The 22,391-nt window shown below is 41.7% G+C and overlaps 1 protein-coding gene across 1 annotated transcript in view; it reads left to right on the top strand.

Moving 5' to 3' along the window:
• The window catches only part of map3k22 (mitogen-activated protein kinase kinase kinase 22), a 40,360-nt gene extending 23,000 nt beyond the window's left edge, over nt 1-17,360 (top strand). Inside the window, exons 7-18 of the mRNA XM_073488364.1 lie at nt 527-643; nt 1,327-1,441; nt 3,179-3,312; nt 4,078-4,151; nt 5,184-5,245; nt 7,025-7,096; nt 7,630-7,794; nt 9,433-9,581; nt 9,700-9,831; nt 11,248-11,377; nt 12,513-12,690; nt 14,871-17,360. Coding sequence (XP_073344465.1) covers nt 527-643; nt 1,327-1,441; nt 3,179-3,312; nt 4,078-4,151; nt 5,184-5,245; nt 7,025-7,096; nt 7,630-7,794; nt 9,433-9,581; nt 9,700-9,831; nt 11,248-11,377; nt 12,513-12,690; nt 14,871-15,099 — 1,557 coding nt within the window. The 3' untranslated portion in view covers nt 15,100-17,360. The remainder of the gene's footprint in view (nt 1-526; nt 644-1,326; nt 1,442-3,178; nt 3,313-4,077; nt 4,152-5,183; nt 5,246-7,024; nt 7,097-7,629; nt 7,795-9,432; nt 9,582-9,699; nt 9,832-11,247; nt 11,378-12,512; nt 12,691-14,870) is intronic.
• The last annotated feature ends 5,031 nt before the right edge of the window (nt 17,361-22,391 follow it).

Below are 22,391 nucleotides of genomic sequence, written 5' to 3' on the forward strand. Positions count from 1 at the left end.
CGAGATCTGAGATGTTACAGGAAGACGATGGTGGAAACGTTGGTCGGGGTCGGAGAGAGGAGTTTGGAGTTAGCCTAGAAGAATTTATTTCCAAAGGCTATATAACTGATTTTGAATCGAGATGAGGCAAAAACTGTAAGAGTGCGACTTCTCCTTGAACGAGACTTGTGTTTGTGGTTACTAAAAGGATCTTATTATTTAACAAAAAGGTCTATCTCCGTAGGAAACATTTCCATAACGTTGCCAGACACTTAGAAAAACAAGCACTTTTAGAAATGTCCCCTTTAAGAACCTTGGCTGCTGTTATGAATCAGATCGAGAATGTCAGAAAGCAACTTCATCCGGTTTCCTTTGCAGCATTTTTGTATTCTTTTTTATATTCCCCTTGAAAATCAACGCAGATATCAAGGCTTTAACATGACAACATCTACAGTACGTCATGCATGTACTGATGCTTTTACATGCGGCCATTATGGAACAATGGTGAATGAAAGGTCATGTGCTGCCTGTTTTCTTGTCCTTTCAGTTGCTGCTGCCCCTGAAGACCCAGGAGGACCTGGATCAGGCGGTGCTGACGTTGGGCTGCAGCACGGGGTCCAACGGGCTGCTCAGGATACTGCTCAAGACCCCTAAAAACAACCATGTGAGTTCATAACGAGGTCTTGAAGACGTGAAGCTTATCATTGGAGCGACTTTAAAGGTGCAATATGTACGAATTGGCTACATGCTGAATTCGTGCTCCAAACAAACAGGGGGCAGCATATCACAAGAGCAACCGCTAACTGCTTCTAGCTGTGCAGCTACAGACTAGGCTCGGAGCAGTGGGGGACTGTTGGTACTTACGAGGCTTGTAAAGTAGCTTTTGACTGTGACGGGTTTGAGGTAGTTCGTTAGCTGTTAATTGAATTTTTTTATATTGTCAACTACAATTCTTAAATAGTGCACCTTTAAGGCATAAAAGCTTCTCAGAGATCTCTGCAGTCTGTAATTTGCACAGCAGCATTTCTTCACAATGATCATATCATGCTGTTGTGCAGAGATGTCTCAATGTGTTGATAGTAGCCATAGTAACGGTGTTGGGAACAGCTGCAGGTTTGTCACTTGCTGACAGTAATTGGGAATTTATCTAAGTGAAGTCATTCTTTCTTTTTAAAACCACATGACGTTTAAATGAGAGCTACTGTTAGCTGAATTCGGAGGAACTTCCCCCCCTGATATGATGATGTAACTGGCAATGATGTAATGCAGTCCTCACTTCCTTTCCTGATCTTGCACTCCTCTTCCACTCACTCCAAGTCTTGCTTCCTGTCCATTTTCTCTTTGTAGTACCTACAAGTGAACAGCAGGGACAAACAGAGCGAGATGAGGTCATCGCGGTCACTGGGAGATCTGAAAGGCTCCCTGCTCAAGGGCTCGGAGAGGGTGCGCAAACATTCGACAGGTGAGCCGCAACGTAGAAACTCACACAGAAATGCAAAGTCACTGGCAAATCGGACCGACGAGAAATGGCATTACGGCTCTATCAGGAGTTGTTAAGACCTAATTTCTCAAGAGTGAGCAGCCAAATCCTGCCGCTGCCAAGATTTCTGGTCCACCTGCTAAGGGGCCTCAAGGGTGGCTTGTCAGTGTCAATTTACAACACAGAGTGATGCCATAGTCATAGGAATGTTAATGGCGAGATGAGGGACGTGCTTTGTCAGAGGGGAAAATGCAAATCGGAGGTGAACGTGACAGCTGATGTCAGGTCAAAGGAAGGGCAAGTCATAATAATAAACCACATTATTGTCATTTTAAGACCGTTTTATGCTACTGATATAATGACTTAATTGCATAATAATGCAAGTACACCCTTTGAAAGAGCCATGAACCTTTAATTCTTAATAATCAGACATTAACGGGGTACATACTGCTAATCCAGTTTGTGCCAGTTATTGTTGGCATATCCAAAGTTATCATTACTTGGATAAACATCAACATCAACATCAACATAATTATCTGGGAAAGGCCTACTTCTATTTAAAAGATGTTAAAGTCGTATCTATCTTCCCATCTAACTCCTGGCAAAGTAAATGAGCCAAAAATCAGTCAAACTATTCCTTTAAGACAGACAAAGGTCTTTTTCTTGTCACGTCACACTCCAGATAACACGGTGCAACACTCCGGTTCTGTTGTCCCTCCTGGCTTGTTTGCTAACACAGCGTGAAGGTTTATTTTGCTCCGTGAAATACTTTCTCCCCCGTCTCCCACGTCTGAATCCTTTCACCTCCCTTATATCAGGTCTATCCAGAAAGGTCAGCGTTAGAGTCATATCTCAGTGCTCAGACGCATGCACAAACGACCAGCGTGCACTTCTGCGTCACATTTGCATTTTTGCAGCAGAGGAGCTGAAAAAACAAAAAAAACCTTTATGATCGCTGTCAGCGCCAATCTTTCTCACGTAGCGCCAATAACATCAGCGCTGTCACCATCCCGAGTCATATAAAGTGTATAGAATTACCCGCTCTCTCTCAGTTGGCCACAAGTCAGAGCGGCTGAGGGATGGGAGTGGAGGGAGTGGTGGCAGATGAGAGGTGACAGGAGAGCGGTCACAGTGGATGGTTGAGTGAAGATGTGATGAGAGCCCGGATACCTCGATGACGTATAGCAGCAGGGGGGAGAGGAGAGGACGGAGACTGAGGCAAAGAAGCAGAAAGAAACTAAACTGTGGAGAAAAGGGAGCTGTGATTTTAGTTTGTCAGTCAGTTTATTTTGACCGTTCCTAAACATCTTGGCACATCTCAGCGGCTCTTTCAGTATTCCTGTCAGCTCAGCCGGCGACAGTTCCAGTAGGTCTTCTTACTGTGTCAAGGACGAGTGCTGAGTCTCCGCTGCAGCTCATCCAGGGGAGCGTTTGTCACAGTAATTGAGGTTAGAGGTGGCAGCAATGTGGTTTAGTAAATCATTTCTCGTAGTCGTGGCACTGTTGAACTTGTACCCATGAATAACACCATGACGCCGTTTTCTCCCCTCTGCCCCCTCGCTTTCATCTCTTCATCATCCTTCCCGCCTTTCCTTCTCCTTGTCACCGCTTAATTTCTCCTCTTATTATCTGATTTTACATTTCTCCTCATTCTTTGCTCTTAATTCTTCCATCCTCCCTTCTCTTTCTCCTTGCTCCACCCTTTCAAACTGTGCACAGGTTCCCTGCACACCGGTCGGACGTCCCCGCCTCCTGGCAGCGTCCCCGAGGAGCAGCAGCAGATCGCCCGCCAGGGCTCCTACACCAGCATCCACAGTGAAGGGGAGTTCATCCCAGAGACCCACGACCAGAATGTAAGAGCATGTCTAGACGGAAAAGACGAGGATGATTAAAAAGCTTTTGGTTCTGGATTAAACAGTGCATTATGATAAGCTGGAGATATGGAGGACTAAAACTGCCTAAATCAAATACAAATAAAGAAATAAAATAAATGACTCGATAGATTAAAATGCAAAATGCACCAAAAAACAATATTGATAATTAATGTTGGCATTATTTAATTTATAAAATACGTATTACGTACGTATTTGTTTATCCAAGTACTTTGGTATTCATTCCCTTTGCATTTTGTCTTGTATTTATTTCCACAGACTTATTTATTTCTGTATTGACTTTATTCTTTTCACATTAATTTTTGTATTTCTCGGCTGTCATCCAAGGTGTGTCATGAGGTCAACTTTTTGGTTTTTGGTTTATTGAGTCATTTTTTAAATTTTTATTTTGGCTGTTTCGGTCCTCCATAGGTAGTCTGGGTTATTGTCTAATTCTATGTCAAATTTTCATGTAATCAGTGTTATAACTTCATATACTGAGCGGAAACACGATAAACTACCCACAGCGGGTGGCTGTATGAACATGCTATAACTTAAGAAGTCCTAGTTAATGTGAATGTCATGACTTCATAACCTTCAATAACATCAACTTCTGTCGATTACTCGTGGCCCCTCCACATTCTTATGTTGCTCTGCGGTGATACTCTACCTCCGTGCTTTATAGTCTCTCCCACATGATTGCTTGCCCTCTGACCCTCCATTCCCCTGTGTTATTATATCTGTCAGATGCTGGATCCCTTTGGGAGCGCGGACAACTCACTGTCGAGCAGCTGCCAATCAATAGATCAAGCACTGGACAGGTGAGTCATGATGCACCGTGTGATCTGTGACCCCTCGTCTGTGTGGATTTATGTTTATGATGTTGCAGACCAGCGTTATTAACAGAGATAATGAGATGTGGTTTGCATCACGGTGTTCAAGAAATGTTAACACAGAGGAAAGTTTGTAAAAGGCGTCGAGGGCCAGCAGAGCTCCCTGACCCTGCCGGAGCTGCCTCCGTGGAAAGAAAATTAAGAGGAATCGGGTCACTTTGCTGTTGCCATGGCGACAAAACTCTTATCTGGACGCCTGCATTCCTGCGTTATCATGACAGAGAGGGAGAGCAACAGAGAGACTGAGTGGGAGACGTAGAAAAGTGTAAAGCAAGAACATGCTGGATGAGAGGAAAATCTGAGCCAGAAAATGAAAAGTGGTGAAAGACTGAGAGTGAAGTGGAAGAGAGAGAGAGAGAGAGAGGAGCGAGAAGGCTGACTGTGAATCAAAGGGGAAAGAAAAGTGAGCAAGAGGGAGAGCGAGCGAGCGTAGGACGGAAACAGCTCTACCTGCACGAGGCTTATCTGGGCTCCAGGCTGCAGAACAATGGCAGGAAACGAGTGCATGGAACTTTTCCCTGCGAGCGGGCATGCGTGCCCCTTATCCAGGGTCTCGTGGCCCCGCGCCGCCCTGCGGTCAGCAGAGACGTCACTCTCTGCAGGGTCGTCGGGGCTGGTTACAGACGGGCCAGGGAGGGTAGGGGGTGCAGATCGACACTTTAAACGATAGAAAAGCTCAGCACAAACTTCACTTTCGCTTTCTTATTGTTAATGCAGAGAACATGCATGCTTATCTTTTCTAATTCAGCACATTGTTGTTTAAAAATCAATTGTGGATCAAAGTAGTTTGAACGCAGAAGTCATTTTGAGGCATTTTGCGCTGCTTTAGAATCGGGGGCTGTTTCAGACCAGCAGCTGTAGAGCAGAGCAGACTCTGTTTGAAGATAAGGGGAAATTACTGACTGAAATAGCAAAACCTTTTTTCAACTTTTCCCCCCTCCTGTTCTCTTGTCATTTCAGTCCTCCTTTCTCACAGAACAACCGTGACAATAATTACCTGAACCTCAACTATGAATACAAAGGTAAGGAGAGGAGAAAAGGGCTTCTTTGCTCTCAGCTCAAACGCTACAGAAAGATAAAGAGCGCTGTTCGTTATTAGAAAGTTTTTTGGTTTCTGTGGCACACATAAAGAGAGCTGAAGCTCTGTTCGTGCAGCTCCTGATTACCTAAAAATTCCCCCCCTTGAAAACACCCTCTTGAGACTACTAATGAGGATGGGGATGATGTTATTTGATGGTTTTATGTGGAGTAAATACTTAAAATGAGGAATGGCTTATTGGGAAGATATTTAATATCTTGGTTGTATTTCTTGTGTCTCAGGAGGAGATGAAGAGCGTGATAGCATCGTAACTCTTCCTGCTTCATCTTCCACACGCTCTCCTCTGTGTCCATCGCCTTTTCTCCTCGTCTGCCTTTTTTTTTTTTTTGCTAGACATCGCTGCCTTCCTGTCTTTTCATGATCACTTCCCCTCTCTGTCCCCTCGCCCCTCGACGCCCTCCCACCCCCCTTTAACTCGTCTAGTCCTCGTCCCTCGGCTCCCTGTCTGTCCCCTCTTCCTTCAGAACTCAGATCAAATGGAGCAGGATGACAGATAACGCCTCACTAATCCTCACGAACAGAAGAGCCGCAGCAGCTCTCCCAATCTGGTCATTTTCTCTTTCTCCAGCACCACCACCCCCTGTGCTGTAAATTAAGAAAAGGGGAGTGCTGTGTACACAGACCGGGAGAGTGGGAGCTTCATATAGCTGCAGCAGCACTTGAAGACTTGGGGCACGCATTGCATGCACGTGCACGCCCCGACCCCCTCCCCCCCCCTCCCAGATGTGAGGCTGTGTGGCCCTTCCTGCTGAGGGCTACAGTATTTGTTTACCATTCCCTGTGAGTAGATTTTTCCTCTCCATCCCGCGCTGCCAAACACAAAAAATAACTCCCGTCTCCATGGGATACGGCCACAAAAACAGCGCGAGGGGAGGCAGTCATCTGACAGAACAGCTGCTTTCAATTGCAAGTGGCTCCGCTGCTCTCCCTTCAGCGCGCACGTGTGTGTGTGTGTGTGTGAGAGAGAGAGAGAGAGTGTCAGTGCTCGCCTGCGTCAGCAGTGCTCCCCACCTGCCTTCAGTTACTGCTCCGCTGGGTTCAGAGCTAAGGCTAAGCTAGCACACATGAGCTGTTTTCAGTTTCTCTCTTGGCTGCAGCGAGGCGACACCACGGCTCTGTTCGGTGTGAAGAAAAAAAAGGCTTTGATTTGACACGCTGATACAGGCAACAGCAGTGTAGTGTCTGTCAGATGTGATCTGTTGAAATGTTAAAGGGGCACTATGTAGTTTCCAGGAAGACGAGAAAGATCGTCATTGACTGATTTTTTTTATGCCTGAACAAACTAAATAAACAAACTCTCTTCGTTCTCATGACTAAATAAACTGAACAAACAAACTCACCTTAAAGGACAACACAAGTTTATACTGTTGTACTTTGTACAATTTCTAGCTGCAACCGGTCTTCTGGGGACCTTATTTTTTCTCTGAGAACAGCTTGTTTATTCAGTTTTGGAAAAAATAAGTGTTGTAAATATTAAAATTCTGAGTTTGAAATTCTTCTGCAAAACTACATAGTGCCCCTTTAAAGTGCCGTCTTCTTTATTAGGCTCTAATATGTGTTTCTGATCAGCTCCGTGCAATTAAACCTACACTTGTGAACAACAAAAACACAAAACTGGTACTGTAAAAGAGTCAGTTGTGATGGTTGCTGAGGCTTCACTGACTTCCTAACTGACAGCTCTGCCTCACTGCTCTCTCCTCAGGTCGCCACGGGAAAGGGGGGACTTTCCCTCGCCAGTTCCAGTTGCCCAATCGCAGCAAGGATTACGGAGACCGTAAGAAAACCATCTTTTCTGGAGCACTAACAACACCCACTATTATTGCACGGATTAAATGCTGCTATGTGTACAAGACAATAGACACATTCACACACCGACACCAGACATCGCCTCCTCTTAACATTTCTGCCACATTTCCAGACAAATAGATATATTTCTAAATATTGTAGACTGCCTCTGCATTTTTTCGCTCTCTGGTTGGATTTGGTACATGAAATGCTGGCTTGCTCTTCCAGGCAGCTGCTAGTAATTGCTTACTCAGAGGCTAACCTTGGCTAGCAATGATTTACGTTTCCCTGCGGTGAACCCGAACTTGTATAAAAACACAGCGCCCTGCTTCCTGTCTGAGGGGAAGCGGGACGGAGTGGCGAGAGGCACTCTGCTCCGGCTGGCCCTAAAGTCTTGGCCGAGAGCTCACTTTTTGCACAACACCTGTAAAGTAACTGTGTGAAAATCATTCACAGCGTAAACAAACGATCTAGTGTCTTTTAATGTGCCTATTTATGTTTTTTCAAAATGTGTGTTTTCAGGTCGCAGGACACTTCCGCGCAGCTTCATGCCGCAGGAGAACCTGTTTCAGCTGGTTCCCTCCAGTCGCACACGCAGTTATAATGGAGACAGCACGCTGCAGTACAGCGACCTGCGCTCGCTGGGCCGCACCGCTGACAAGAGCTGCCAGCGTGGTACAGCCAAGTGTAAGTAGAGTCCTTAAATCTTAAAACTTTTCAAAATGAAGGGACTGGGAAGCCCCAAATGAGTATTTGACCCCAAACATACAGTCTTAGATAAACAGAATTCTTGGCTTTTGTTGTTGATTGGTGTTGTATCGGTCTGTTTCCTGTGGATAATGAGAGAAATAAAGCCTCACTGATAACCCAGAAATTAATGAATTAAAGTTCAGATTTGTTTTCTTCTGTTTGTCAAGAGCAGGTCTGGTTTCAAATCTCAGTACTTTGAACCGCAGAACACACAGGCGTATGCACAAAAGTATTCACTGCGTGCATCTGTTTGTTTTTGACATGAAACATGACATTTTGCTTATACTTTCATTAGATAATTTCAGATTTGAAATACAAATGTTAGTATTTTATTAAGGTAAAGTTTTTGTACAGACGCTTTGTTTTTTGATTAAATGATATGATCACTCTGAAAATAAAGCAACATGCAGAGAAGTCGGGCACAAAAAAAATGCAAAGACGTTTTTTTTGTTTAGTTTGTTTAGGCATACAAATATCAGTCGATAAAGATCTTTGTCTTCTGATTAAAATTCCTTCCCCAAAACTACAAAGTGCAAAACCACATTATTTGACTTATACCATCTGTTACTGCAGGACCTCTATTCATCACAAACATACGGAAGCCATGACAGCTTGTTTAAAGGCACAGTTCCTGAATACGGGCTGCATGCATTTCCTCTTAGATTGATCGTTGTGATACTTTACAGTACATATATAGCACGTAGACAGACCTGCTTTATAATCAAAAGACATAAAAATCTCACTTTCTATAATATGCAACCTTTAATAGACACCCAGCCCTTGTCAGTAGGTATCCTTGGTGCATCACAAAATAAAAAATGACACATAGAAAACAATGGAATGGATACGTTAACAGTGTGTCTCGATCGTTCAAGCAGAAAAAGTCAAACATTGAGGAGTGACAAGAATTTTAAATGTTTTCTGCATTTATGGAGGATATTTTCTAGTAAATATTCTATGGCTGTCAAACATGTTTGAATCCTAGTAAGAGGGAATAGAGCTAATGTACAGTGATACTGTAATTCCCCTCCATCATCCATGTCAGGCTCACATCTGTCCTCATTCAATTCACGGTACACGTTGCCCAGAAATTGTCTTTGTCATGAAGCGAAATTTCAGCTCAGCAGTCTGTGGTCGACGTGTCAGCCTCTGGTGTCCTCCTCACCCACACACGACCACGCTGTCTAACTCAGCCACAAAGAAGCTTGTTAATACCAAAACAAAGTCTCGGAGTCTGGGTCTGTGAAGATGAGAGTTGTATAGATGCTCTCACTAGGTTTCGACGACTTTCTGTCGACGGCTGAACGTGGTTTGACTCAGATATCAGCGGGTTTCCCCCGTCTGAGGGTCTGCGGTGGGAGCCATTAAAAAACCCTGTGGTGGGTTTTGACGTCTGGTCTCGGTGAAATTAGTGTGTGAGTTGCAGTCGAGTTTTGCGGTGGATTTGGATGCATGCTTCAGTGTTAGCGCTAGTGCGCCAATCAGTATATCACAGTGGCTCTGTCTGCCTCTGGGGGCTTAGTAACAGAATGAATTACTGGCGGGTTTTCATCATCTGGTGTTGTGTTTCTGCAGCGCCACGGGCGCCAGTCAACTGGCGACAGGGAAAGCTCCTGGGGCGCGGGGCGTTCGGGGAGGTCTACCTCTGCTATGACGCCGACACAGGCCGCGAGCTGGCCGCCAAGCAGGTGCCCTTTGACCCAGACTGTCAGGAAACCAGCAAGGTGAGAGAGAACAAAATAAGTCACTGGCTGCATGTATTTTAGGACGCAAGACTGAGTGATTTCATAATTCAAGACTACAGATGCTTAATATTTGAATGTGCTTTTCTTTTTTCTGTAGGAGGTGAACGCTTTGGAGTGTGAGATTCAGCTGCTGAAGAATCTGCGTCACGAGAGGATTGTTCAGTACTACGGCTGCCTGCGGGACCTCGAACAGAAGAAACTCACCATTTTTGTCGAGTTTATGCCCGGGGTGCGTATTCTGCAGGGCATTTTAATTTCAGGACATACAGGACTTTTCTAAAAATGGTATAACGTGCAGACTAAAACAAAATATTTTCTTAATATTTCATGGTGTTCATGATGTTTCTGGGCGACAGTGATTCTGGAGACACATAGCATTGTTGAGTCACGTTCCCAGGTCGTCAAATACCGACGTTTTGGGTTGGCAGGCCACCAACCCAACTTGTCAACAAAAAGGCAAAGGACAAATCCTGCCAAATATGCCTTTAATAAGTCACAAGTAGCATATCAGAGACGCCACAACCCTTAAAGTTTGACTGAGACACAATAAAGAATGAATGTCATATTTTGAGTCGTTTTGGCTGTAGCGATAGGTACGCAGACATTTTAACATCAAATCAAACCCATACCGGCCACATCTGCTAGAAACCAATTTTGAAATGTCACCAGCTGTCAACAAACATGTCCTCAGTGGTTGATGTCAGCAGAACTGCTCAGTTTATGAGATCATTTTCTCACTAAATGAGCGTCTTAATGAGCTGCTGTCGCCTGTGGACCTTGTCCCTGCGCCTGTTTTTAATATTTCCTGGGCTATTTTTTTCCGTGAATGGCATTGAGCGTCTTAGTCACATATTGTCTGGAACTTGGAAATGTTTATGTTTCGCTGGAGTTCGTTGGCAGAGGCAAGGGAGGAGGTGACAAGAAGCCAAGTTTGTGTGTGTGTGACTGCTCGGCACCGCTGCGGCTGACCGATAACACTTAAAGTCGCCCACGGTGAGGGGGGGGCAAGTGTCCCTCTGAGAGCCAGAGAGCTGTTGAGGTGTCTTGTTGACAGCTGAAAGCGAAGAGGGAGAGTTTGTTTTAACTGGTCGAGCCCAAAACTGCGTCACAGGTGTTTCTGGATCAAGTCTATACTCCTGTGGTTTTCCTCTTGAGGAACTGAAAACAGGAAATGAAAGGAAATGCAGGACATTGAAGGCGTTTGGACTCCAAATCCAGCAAGTTTCTTTTAACACGTTGTATGGGTAATATTTGATTTTTGCGCTTGAAGATTGGCTCAGAGGCTGCTTTCACAAAAAAAGTGAAAATAAATCATTTTTTCAGCTGGAAATGTAGATCCTTCATTTCGTTCATTAGTGATTTATTTACAAATCCTTGTTATATCAGACGCTGAACCATTCTATATCTACTCTACACATACTTCCAAAGCAGATCTACTTTAATATTATTTCAAGTGACAACCCCAATTTTTTATTTTTTGTTTGTACAATTCATACATACCGCACCTTTAAAACTGTGTTGTTTCATATTCAACAGCTGTGGCAATAATATTAGTTCACACTGCAGCCAATATGAAGATCATAAATGTATTTCTCAAGCTGTTCCTCTACTTCTCTCACTCACTTTCTCATTTTCTTCTCACCAGGGCTCAATAAAGGACCAGCTGAAAGCCTATGGCGCCCTGACAGAGAAGGTGACGAGGAGATACACCAGGCAGATCCTCCAAGGAGTCTCCTACCTGCACAGCAACATGATTGTACACAGAGACATCAAAGGTAAGAGAAACAGCAAGCTGGCAAAGGTCAGGATAGGATTTTTAATTGGATTTATGTCCAGTGAACACTCCTTCATCTTTGTGGTTCATCATGCGGCAACTGTTACAGACTGAGAATATGACAGATCCATTCATTTTATTCTAGTTGACATTTCCTCATTTGGTTATTCACTGTCTACAGAAAGGAGCCTGGAAAAAATTCGCTATTTTGAACTCCCCTGTGAGATATATTAGGCTCCGTGCTGGTGAAATCGGCCAGGCTAAAAATGTTCAACACCGGATGGAAAGGCTTTTAGTTTGGCTGCCCGCAGCTTTGGGAGTCACTGCTTCGTCCAGTGGCAGCCAAGAAGAGGAAAATGTACCGTCTGCTGGGGGAAAAAAGATAGTAGGTTTCACAGGAGAGTGTGTGTGGGTGGGATTTTCCACTTAGAAAATGCTCTTTGTGTGTAATATACGGTATGTGCTCATCCCACTACACAAGAGCTCCTCTATATGTAGTGAAACGAGCTGTCAGCACGTGTGGTTTTTGGATCGAGCTTGGCATCACAGCCTGTAAAGTTTCTGGTGAATTTAAGGAGTCAAATACATGGAGCTGATTTATTGGAGAGGTCTCACAACACACATACAGGCAGTGGAAACCAATTAAAGAAGTGAGAAGTTGAGAGTAAAGGTCGCAGTTTTAGTCTCCTCTCTGCGAGGCCTCCATCCTCCAGTGGGTGTGGAGAGTGAGTGGCGAGTGGTGTACATTAGTCACTGATCAAACAAGAGGAGCGCCTGGAGGAAATGGGATAGACACAGCTACAAGTCGGAAAATTACTAAAGGAGGAGGAGGAGGAGGAAAGAAGGGTGTTTGATCCACGTGGAGGAGATGGTTGATTCAGTGTTTCATTTTAGAGTAAAAAGTATGCTTTGACATTTTATAAATATGTCTGCCAGTGTTCCATCATCTCATTGGAAAAGTTTTACCTTCCCCCTCAGGTTGTTCGGTCAGTTTAAGTTCTGGCGCGCGCTCTTTGCAACAGCCGAGTGCATTAACCGCACCGCCACACTATCAAAAGTATATCCCTTCAAGGATGTCGACAGTCCTCGGGAGACTCTTGAATAACTCTGAGCTCATTTTGTTTTCGTTCCACCAGGTGCGAACATCCTGAGAGACTCATCAGGGAACGTGAAGCTGGGAGACTTTGGAGCCAGCAAACGTATCCAGACCATCTGCATGTCTGGTACTGGAATCAAGTCCGTCACTGGCACCCCCTACTGGATGAGCCCGGAGGTCATCAACGGGGAGGGCTACGGCCGCAAAGCTGATGTGTGGTAAGAAGAATAAGATCAGATGGAACTGTAATGAGGCCCAAAGGGGATAACAGACTGATGCAGCACATAAAAAAAAATATTACAGGCACTTTCACAGTGAAAGCAATGAAGGTAGCTCAATAAATGGGTGGTAAAGCAACACATTCTTGAAACAGTTTTGTTTGTGACACTTTAAACTGTCACCAAGACATAAAGGCTAACAAAACATAATGAATATTAAAGGGGTACTACTGTATGTAGTTTTGGAGAAGACATTTAAACTCAACAAACTCAGAAATATTGACTTTACTTTACATTTCAGTGAGATTCAATTTCCGTTGTGCTGTCGTGGGGTCCTTAAGCAACACAGTGACAGAATGTATGATTACTTCGGTCAGGGCTTTCATACACCTTCTGTCCTGAAACATCCAAAAGCAAAATTTTGTATCAGGTGGGCGACCCCTGGACCAAATTCATCTGGGTCTTATTTGTGTCAGTTCATGTGTCCCTGATGTGAAAACGCTGCCAGCAACAATGTTTAATTCAACAAGTCAACGGTATTACTACGAAATGAAACCAGTTGAAGCTGTCAAATACATACCAGCCACCAGGACATAAATTGTATTTTAAGTTTGGATTACAAAGCAGAAATACTGACATGTAATACAAATGCTGGGGAGAATAAATCAGCATGCACACCTGTAAAATATATGCAATCCACAGCAATAGCCCTGCAGTAAATATTACATTTTGCTGCAGTCCGATTAAAAAAAAAAGCCGTCACCTTTTCATGAAAAAGAGAGAGAAAAAACCTCTTTTTTTTACCCAATTTAATTATTTTTTAGGGATTTATTTTAGCCTAAGACACGGCAGATTTGTTTAAACCCACTAAGGAGCATAAAATCCTTTAGTTCATCTGAAGACCTGAAGAATTCCCAAATTACTTTCATGCTCAAGTTCTTTGACACAGTGCTGAGACAAACATGGTTTTCACTGGAAGCTTGGTGAGATTGGACCGTGTCAAAGAACATGAAAAAGAGCAGTAAAGTTCTTACCTGACCTTGGGAATGATGGAAAAGTAATCTTAACTTAAGGCTTAAAGCAGTGTTTGACTTCCTGCCACTAACTGTTCCACCTGTGGGATGCTACTCCATGTTAAATCATAACAGACCACTGCTGCTGTTTTAGGTATTAGATAAATTGGGTACTATTAGGTAATATAGGACAGAGTTTACATCTGAAACAGAAAAAAAATGGTGTCTTGACGGCTCCCTACATTGGAAGCACTGTAGCAGTCTAACAACGTAATGAATTTAGAAAGAAAAAAAGAGTCAAATTATTCTGATTTAGAATGTGAACTCTTATTTTTGAGACCAAAGTTGGTGCACTGGATTGCAATATTTGTTTTAAGGTTTTAATGTTGATGTGTCCAACATAGTTTGTACATTAAAGGTGCACTATGTAACTCTTTCTTGTAACAGTTTTGGTTATATTGCCCCAAATTCCTGAACTGTAGGACTTTTTCTTCTCACCCCACCATAACTCAAAATACAAGCCTGTTTTGCTCTAATGTTTATCAACAAAATGTAAATATATGGATTTAAACATCATATCTAAAGCTCATGTTAGCTCTTGCGAACTGTTACTTCTTGTATCAAGAGCTCTGTCTGTTTGTAGGACTGTAAAAAAAAAGCTGCATAATGCCCCTTTAAGTATGATATACAGTGTTGTATTAAGTATCCATGAGTTATACTTGAGTATTAAAATATTACTTTGGAAAAAGTTAAAGTCACCCATACAAATAGTACTTGTAGTATCTGATATTAAATATACTTAAGTATCAGAAGTACAAGAAAAAGTATATTACACATATATTTACATGCATCTATATACTGTATACTATGGGTCAACTGATTATACGATTGGATTGCAAATAAAATCATTTAAAAAATGTGCTGCTGTACTTTGGACCTGATGTAGCATGTAATCTGCAAAGTAACTAGTAACTAAAGTTAAATATTTGTCTACAAAAAGTGTAAAGTAGCAGAAAATGGAAATGCTTAAGTACAAGTACCTAAAAACTCTACTTTAGGACAGTACTTGAGTAAATGTACTTAGTTGCATTCCATCACTGATAATATAAACATAAATACATAGAAACATATCAACCCATTAATCTCCTGGTTCTTGTTTGTCCTCAGGAGTGTCGCCTGCACCGTTGTGGAAATGTTGACCCAGAAACCTCCGTGGGCCGAGTACGAGGCCATGGCAGCCATTTTTAAGATTGCCACCCAGCCTACGAAGCCCATGCTCCCTGAAGGCGTGTCCGACGCGTGCAGGGACTTCCTGCGGCAGGTGTTCGTGGAGGAGAAGTGGCGACCCACCGCAGACGGTCTTCTCAGCCACCCGTTCGTCCAGGGCAGCTTCTGAGGCCGGCAGACCCCATCTCCCTTCCCCTGCCTGCGAGGCCTCAACAGGCCCCGGCGCCCCCCCTCCTCTCCAGCCCAGCCCCGTCCCCAGGGCCCAGCATCACTCCAACTTCCTGCCCTGTCATCTATCACCAGTCTCTGCCTTGTCAGGACCCCTGCATATCCCAACAAGTAGCTCAACTGGGATTTCTCACGGAGAGGCCAGGCTGATGGCGTCAGACCTCCAGAGTCCTCCGAGGCGTCGCAGTGTTGTTCCCCCGGGATGGAACTGATGAGAAAAGCACTTAGCAGTCTCACAAGCTACAGACTGCTGTCCTTTTAACAAGAGCAGGACAAGTGACCCAAGTTAGAGCGCCTTCTGGGTCTATCTGTCATTTACTGCCGCAGAACATAGTCTTGGTATGTCCGGATGCTACGTAATCATGACCGACTGGTGACGTTGACCAAATGTGGCAGTACTGTAAGTCACTCATCGGCCTAAGTTAGCCGTGAGGGGATATTAAGATGGTAGAATATTTTTATACAACGTACAAAGTCATCTTAGCAAATGAGTTTTCTATTGTCACCTAGAAAATGTAAATGTATTTTCATCAACGCCTTACAATAAGAATTTGTAAGTAAGAATGTCTTTTTTAAAAAACATCTTGGAGGGTTGCGTTACCCTACTTTCATAGCACTCAGAAGCCCATTTAGAAGGATTGTCAACGTTGCACTTTTGATATCATGCATTGAAACGTTTTCCAACATGCAGGTTATCAACTGAGGAGATATTTTTCTATTTGAAGCATCTTTTTATATAATTTCATACGGAGAATTGTGTTTGTTTGTTTCCGATGTAAAGGAAAAGAACCAAACTTTTTTGCATTAGTGTGCAATGTCGATAAAGCAATACCAACACTACTGTTGGAGTCTGTGACATCCATTCCAGCGTCCCATGCAGCGAGCCTTGGGTCCACAGAAAAAAACACGTGGCCAAAGAAAAAAGTTGAATCTTTCAACGACGTAAGGCTAAAGTTAATGTGCAGTATTAGTCATGTTGGATTGTTGTGTCACCTCAGAGCCCTTATAGCCTTTTTCTATGTTATGGCAGCTTCGTGCACGGTAGACGGCACAGACCAAATCAGATGCATTGACGTTTCATTGTGTTATTATGAAAAGCATTATGAAATTAGATTGAAGTCTCATCTACATTTTTGTTGTATGAATCTAGTCCCCTCTTGCCTTTACTTTGCTTCCCACACTACTATATGAATGGGTCACTTAAAGGGAGATTCTGGTATTTATTTTGAAACCCGGGCCTTATATCTACGTTTTGGTGTGTAAATGATTCATACTTAGCTTAAGTTAGATTCGGTCCAGTAGATCGCCTTAGCTGGCAGCCGCAACACAACTGCAATGTAATGCCTTGGAGCAACTGCGACCTTCAAGTCACGTCCATTAAAAGAGTTTGTTTGAGGTTTCTTCGTAACTTCGGATGTAACTTTGACGGTCTGAGCTGCCGCAAAGGACTACAATGCAGCTGAGGCGATCTACTGGACCGATTCCAAAACTTTTGTCAAGTATGAATTATTTACACACCAACACATGTAAATATAGGGGCACAGGTTTAAAATGACTGGAGTTCCCATTTAATGACCACTTGACGGCACGCGTCATGAGAGAAAATATTACAAGTCGCCAAAAAAAGGGTCAAGTTGGAAAAAGACTGAGCTGAATGCTGTATTCTTTAAAGTGATGAGATGAAACTTAAACTGGGGAGATTGATGTTCGGAGGTGTAGTGGCTAGCTGTGATACAGTGGCACTTAAGGAATGATCAAATCTTCTTTTTGACCCTTGTCAGTGCCTTATCTGAATCTGCTTGTAAACACAAATGTTCACTGCCAAAGCGGAAAAGCTTCTTAATAAAGGTGAGCAGCTGTTCAGTAGAGAGCACACAACAGGATTTGCTGAAGTTCTTTTATACGGAAAAATAAAAGATTATACTGTAAATACATATTGTTCCGCACTTTTGTATGAAATTTCTTTACATTATATACAAATCTATTTGATGAAATAGCTACGTTATACAGTAGACTGTACTGTGATTTAGACAGCAGTATGTATGATTGTCTCTGAGAGCTGGCAGGCAGTATGAAAAGGCTGGGAGGCTTTCGATTGGGACAGAGTTCGTTTTGTCTTAATGACAAAGCCTTGAAACATGAAATGTATCGAGTCATTGATCTTTTGTACATTTAACTTAATAAATCCAAGGTCTAAGACTATTTTCCTGTGTGATTTTATTGTGTTGTTATGTGACGACATTGCCTCTAGAGTTAGGTTGTCCACTTGTCTAATTCTTTCTTCTATAGTTGTTTTGAGTTTGCATGTTCTCCCCTTCCTTCCACCGTCCAACGACATGCAGGTTAAGAAAATCGGTCACTCTAAATTGCCCATGGGTGCGAATGTGAGTGTGAATGGTTGTTTGTCTCTGTATGTACTGAAGAAGCATGATCAGACTACAGAGGTACTCAATATAGATCTACAACATACAACATTTAATGCAGAACCACAATTTATTATTACAATTATTAGTATATTTTTGTTGTTACATTTACAGGAATGAATGTGAAAAAGAAATGTGACTTTAGGGCCATTTAGACAATCCTGCAGAATTTGTCAATAAGATCTTTACATTTTTTGGATATATTCATACATAGCCTCATTTAAATACAGAGGCTTACAGACTCTAAAGGACGTAGCATAGCCCACTAACTTCAGCACCGTAGTACGTGTCTCTGAACGTCAAGTTGGTTTGGAATGGAAACTTGTAAAACGCCTCAATATGCATTAAACAGTAGGCTAATACCAACTTGTCTGTCAGTGGGGTCGTTTTGTAAGATCAAGCTCATTTTAACCGAACACATAGCCGCCATAGCCTTTAAAAACTTTAATCTTACCAATAAACTCTTTACATTACATTCATCCAACTCATCATTTAAAGTCAAAACACTTCAAATTAAAAGAACTCCTATAATATAAGTGAAAAGTGGTCTGAAAATAAAAAACTAGTTTGATCAACCTGAAACAAATAAAACTTGTATATGTATGGTCAGTTAATTAGAAAAGGTAAGCTGATTCCTCTAAATTCTGTAGTGACTTTTTACAGTGGGACTGGTGAGATACATCAAACTAAAAAGATTTGGAACCACTGATAGATCTAGAATCTAATAATATAAAGTCAAAAGTGTGTTTCTTTTTCTTGTTCATACAGTTGTTTGAATTTCACTGTGTAGACTGATGTATGTGCAACGTTTTACACGAGAGAGCTGAGAAACTGCATAAATGGAGGATTAATGTGTGAAGCTTTCTTTCCATGATGGTGTTTCATCAAGAACTGAGACGAGTAAATTTCATGTGATGATTACAAGACTTTTAACTGCAGATTTCTATTTTTATCTTTTAAAACAATTTTGAAAGGCTTGGGAACAAACTGAGGTTTGCAGACTTCATACTTCATCTTCAGTTATCCAAGTTTAAAAGTAATTCACTGAACACATTTTTTAATGTATTTAATACATACTGTTAGAAAGGCCTTGACTGTAATGGGACTTTGATAGTGGGAAGTTTCAGAGTTTATTGCTGTATAGTAGTTCTCACTGTATTTTAGTTGTATTACCTGATTCCCACTGCTCGATGTGTATTTAGTGCAGGGTCAATGCGCCACCTACTGGCTGGCTGAGGCTCAGCAGCTGTGTGGCTGGGGGTGTTGGGGAGCTCATCCAGGTGGTGTCGTGCGTTCATGACCAGGCCCGCAGCTGCCATTGAGGCCACAGAAGTCATGTCCTCTGTATTTTCCTCTGGGTCTTTGATTCTTAATACATAGTGTGAGCATTTAAATAGTAAAACTTTATAATATTTATCATATCATTAAAATAAACAATTATATATAATCAAAAACGGCTAATTTATAGTTAATTAAACTTTAATAGTTATTTCACCATTAACAAGCAGTGAAATGCTTTATAAATGACTATTTGGTACATTTTAGATTAATATTCAAATTTTATTCTATTTATCCTATTTGTCCTTTTTTAATCCTGCAGTATGGTAGGTGTATGTATGTATTTAAGTCAAAATGTGTCACTAACCTTCTTCTTCTGTCAGAATGTGAGTCCAATTTTCATCTATGTGCTGGCACTGATATTATTTCCTAAGTGATTATTGGTCCTGGCAAAATGCAGAGAAATACCCAGATTTACACTATAGTCCTCTGGATGTATGGGTGGGGGGCAGGACCTCAGAATTTCTAAAATCCTGGCTACGGCCCTGATCACGACCAACAGGAAGTAGTTCTTGTTGTTCTTTGGTTTCTATGTAAAAACTGTCAAGGTCTTCCCATCCAAGCTGTTTGACTGATATTACTTCCCCCCTAACCTTTGTTTGTGTGCACTGACATTAGATTGAATATAGCATGTTGTTATATGTGAGTTATGGCACCGTCCACCATTTAAAAGTGGCTAAACACATTATGTCATGCGTTCAGCTCATGTTCAGTCTGTAGTAGTGTTATTAAGGCCTGCATGGTCGGTGCTTATCTGTGGTGCCTGTTTAAAGCCAACAGGTGTCACTGTGTACTCCTTAGCCTGGTTCAGTACTAGAGTATTGTGGTGATCTGTGTGTATATTGTATTGAAAGAAAGGTGATGTGTACATATATATGTATATATATTGACTTCACGTTTATTATTATCAAAAGAAACACTGTGTTTACATTGTTTAAATTCTTTCTTAAAGATAGAATTTTTTATTATTATATTATATTATATATATTATATCGTCAATATATATATTATATAGTCAATATTAAAGATATTCACAGGTGTCACGTTTACAAATGTTGTGTATGACGTGCAGAAAATATAATTGCTAAAATGTTATCCTGGCGACTGGACTGAAAGATGTGTCTGACATTAAGACCATGACTGCATTTTGTTCTGCCTGTTAACTTACAGTTGAATCCAAGCCAAATTATTGATACTTTTAACATGCTGATACAGCCCTGAAGTTACTTATCTTTCGTTAAACTGTTTAATTGTAGGCCTGGTAATCAGTTTTTCCTCAGTATACATATAGTATAACAGTTTATTGTCCCCTCCAACAGTGAAGTGGAATAGTTGAGTAAAAGGCTAGATACCATTGGAGGTAAATTAGATTTTGCTTCGAGTGGAATAACTCTTTAGGGGCAAGATGGTTGACATTCACTGTATATAATAATGGCCATGGAGAAACAAGCAGCATCATGATAGATCAAAATATAGTATTGCTAGAAATCTTTACAGGTGTGATCAGTTTTATTCCATTTTATTTCACCACCATCGTTGTAGTCCAGTAGATGGAGGTATTACACCTGTAAATTGGCTGGTCGACTGCCTTCTCCGGCAGCCTCTCCTCCACCGCACACAGAGTTGGAGTAGTAAAACACTGTTGGACTAGAAACATTTTCTTCTTTCCCTGGGATTTCAAAGCTTAAGTTTACATGGCGGAAGTTGGAGGGCAGATAAAATGTCGTTCTGGGCGAAATCATCTGCCACACAGAAGGTATTAAATCTCTGTTGACAGATGTAAGCAAGTACAGTCGTGGTCAAGTATTTACAGTGGTGCTTGAAAGTTTGTGAACCCTTTTGAATTTTCTATATTTCTGCATAAATATGTCCTAAAACAACATCAGATTTTCACGCGATTCAAATGAACTGCCGATCCTAGAGGTTCACATACTTTTGCCACTCACATATATGTAATATTGGATCATTTTCCTCAATACATAAATGGCCAAGTATAATATTTTTGTCTCACTTGTTTAATTGGGTTCTCTTTATCTACTTTTAGGACTTGTGTGAAAATCTGATGATGTTTTAGGTCATATTTATGCAGAAATATAGAAAATTCAAAAGGGTTCACAAACGTTCAAGCACCACTGTACATACACTTGTAAAGAAAATGTGTATCATGGGGCAGTCTTCACTTCCAATGATTTACATTGAAAGTGAAGACATTTTAGCAGACGCTTTTGTCCAAAGCAACTTACAGTAATTCATAAATTCATACACTGATGGCGGTGGCTGCCATGCAAGGTGCCAACCAACACATCTGGAGCAGTTTGGGGTTCAGTATCTTGCCCAAGGACACTTTGACATGCAGACCACGGGAATTGAACCAGCGACCTTCCGATAACAAGACGCTGGCTCTACCCCTGAGGCACAGCCACACCAAGATTTTCTACAACTCTCATTTTTGAGCAAATGATCCCTTATTTAGTTTGCTCAAAAGTTTGTCTCTTCAATTTTTGAGAGATATTCACTCTTGTAAAGAAAAAGTCCTTTTTATCCATCTGACACTGATCTCAGCTTCCTGTGTTGACAAGAGCGGCACAGATGTGAACTGTGTGTGCCATGAAGGAGTTTCTGTGATCTCAATCGGGGAAGATAACGGTGATCGTGTCGGCATTTTCTCTAAAAATCCAGATGTAGTTATCAACAAAATAATGACAACATGGAGAGTTGTTTATCAGTCACTGGGGACATTTTACTTCACAGCTATTACTTTTGCTGATGATACTTCTGTTATTTTACTTGTAGGGAAGGGTTTTTTTTGTTGTTGTTGTTGTTTTACAGTTCACAGTTTTGGTTTTTGTTTTTTGGGGTTTTTTTTTTGTGGCATTGGGACTTTATGGCAATGTTTCCCACGTTTCGTAGGTTTATTTTTACAGTACCCAACCACCAACACACCTCACTTTTAACTAACTCCACTAATGGAGAGTTACGATTGAGTGTGCCAGTACCAAAACCCTCAAAAGTAAAAGATAAATGTTCAAGTCATCCGGTTGTTTTCACTCAAAATGGTGCTAGTATAAGGGGAGTCTTGTAAAGAAAAAGAAAAAGGACACCAAGCTTAAACATCAACACAATCTATGTCTTATAAACTGTAGAATCAAGTCTAGGCCTATTCAATATAGCCAGATTAGATTAAAACAAGAGGTTCTCATGTCCATCTGATAGGACTGGTGAGATACATCAAACTAAAAAGATAGAAGGAAATCTAATGATATAAATCCCCCTCCTGTCAAAAATGTGTTTTTTCTTGTTGTTCCTACAGATGAATGTTTGAACTTCACTGTGTAGACTGACGTAAATGCACAGTTTTACACAAGAAGCTGTTTTGTTGTTGTTGTTGTACAGAAATCATTGTCATTCTCACTGAAATCTAATTTTCAGAGGTGGGCCTACGAGCATGGTAGAGTATTCAGCATACACAAGT

This window comes from Pagrus major, chromosome 19 (assembly GCF_040436345.1).
Source record: "Pagrus major chromosome 19, Pma_NU_1.0".
Lineage (NCBI taxonomy): Eukaryota > Metazoa > Chordata > Actinopteri > Spariformes > Sparidae > Pagrus > Pagrus major.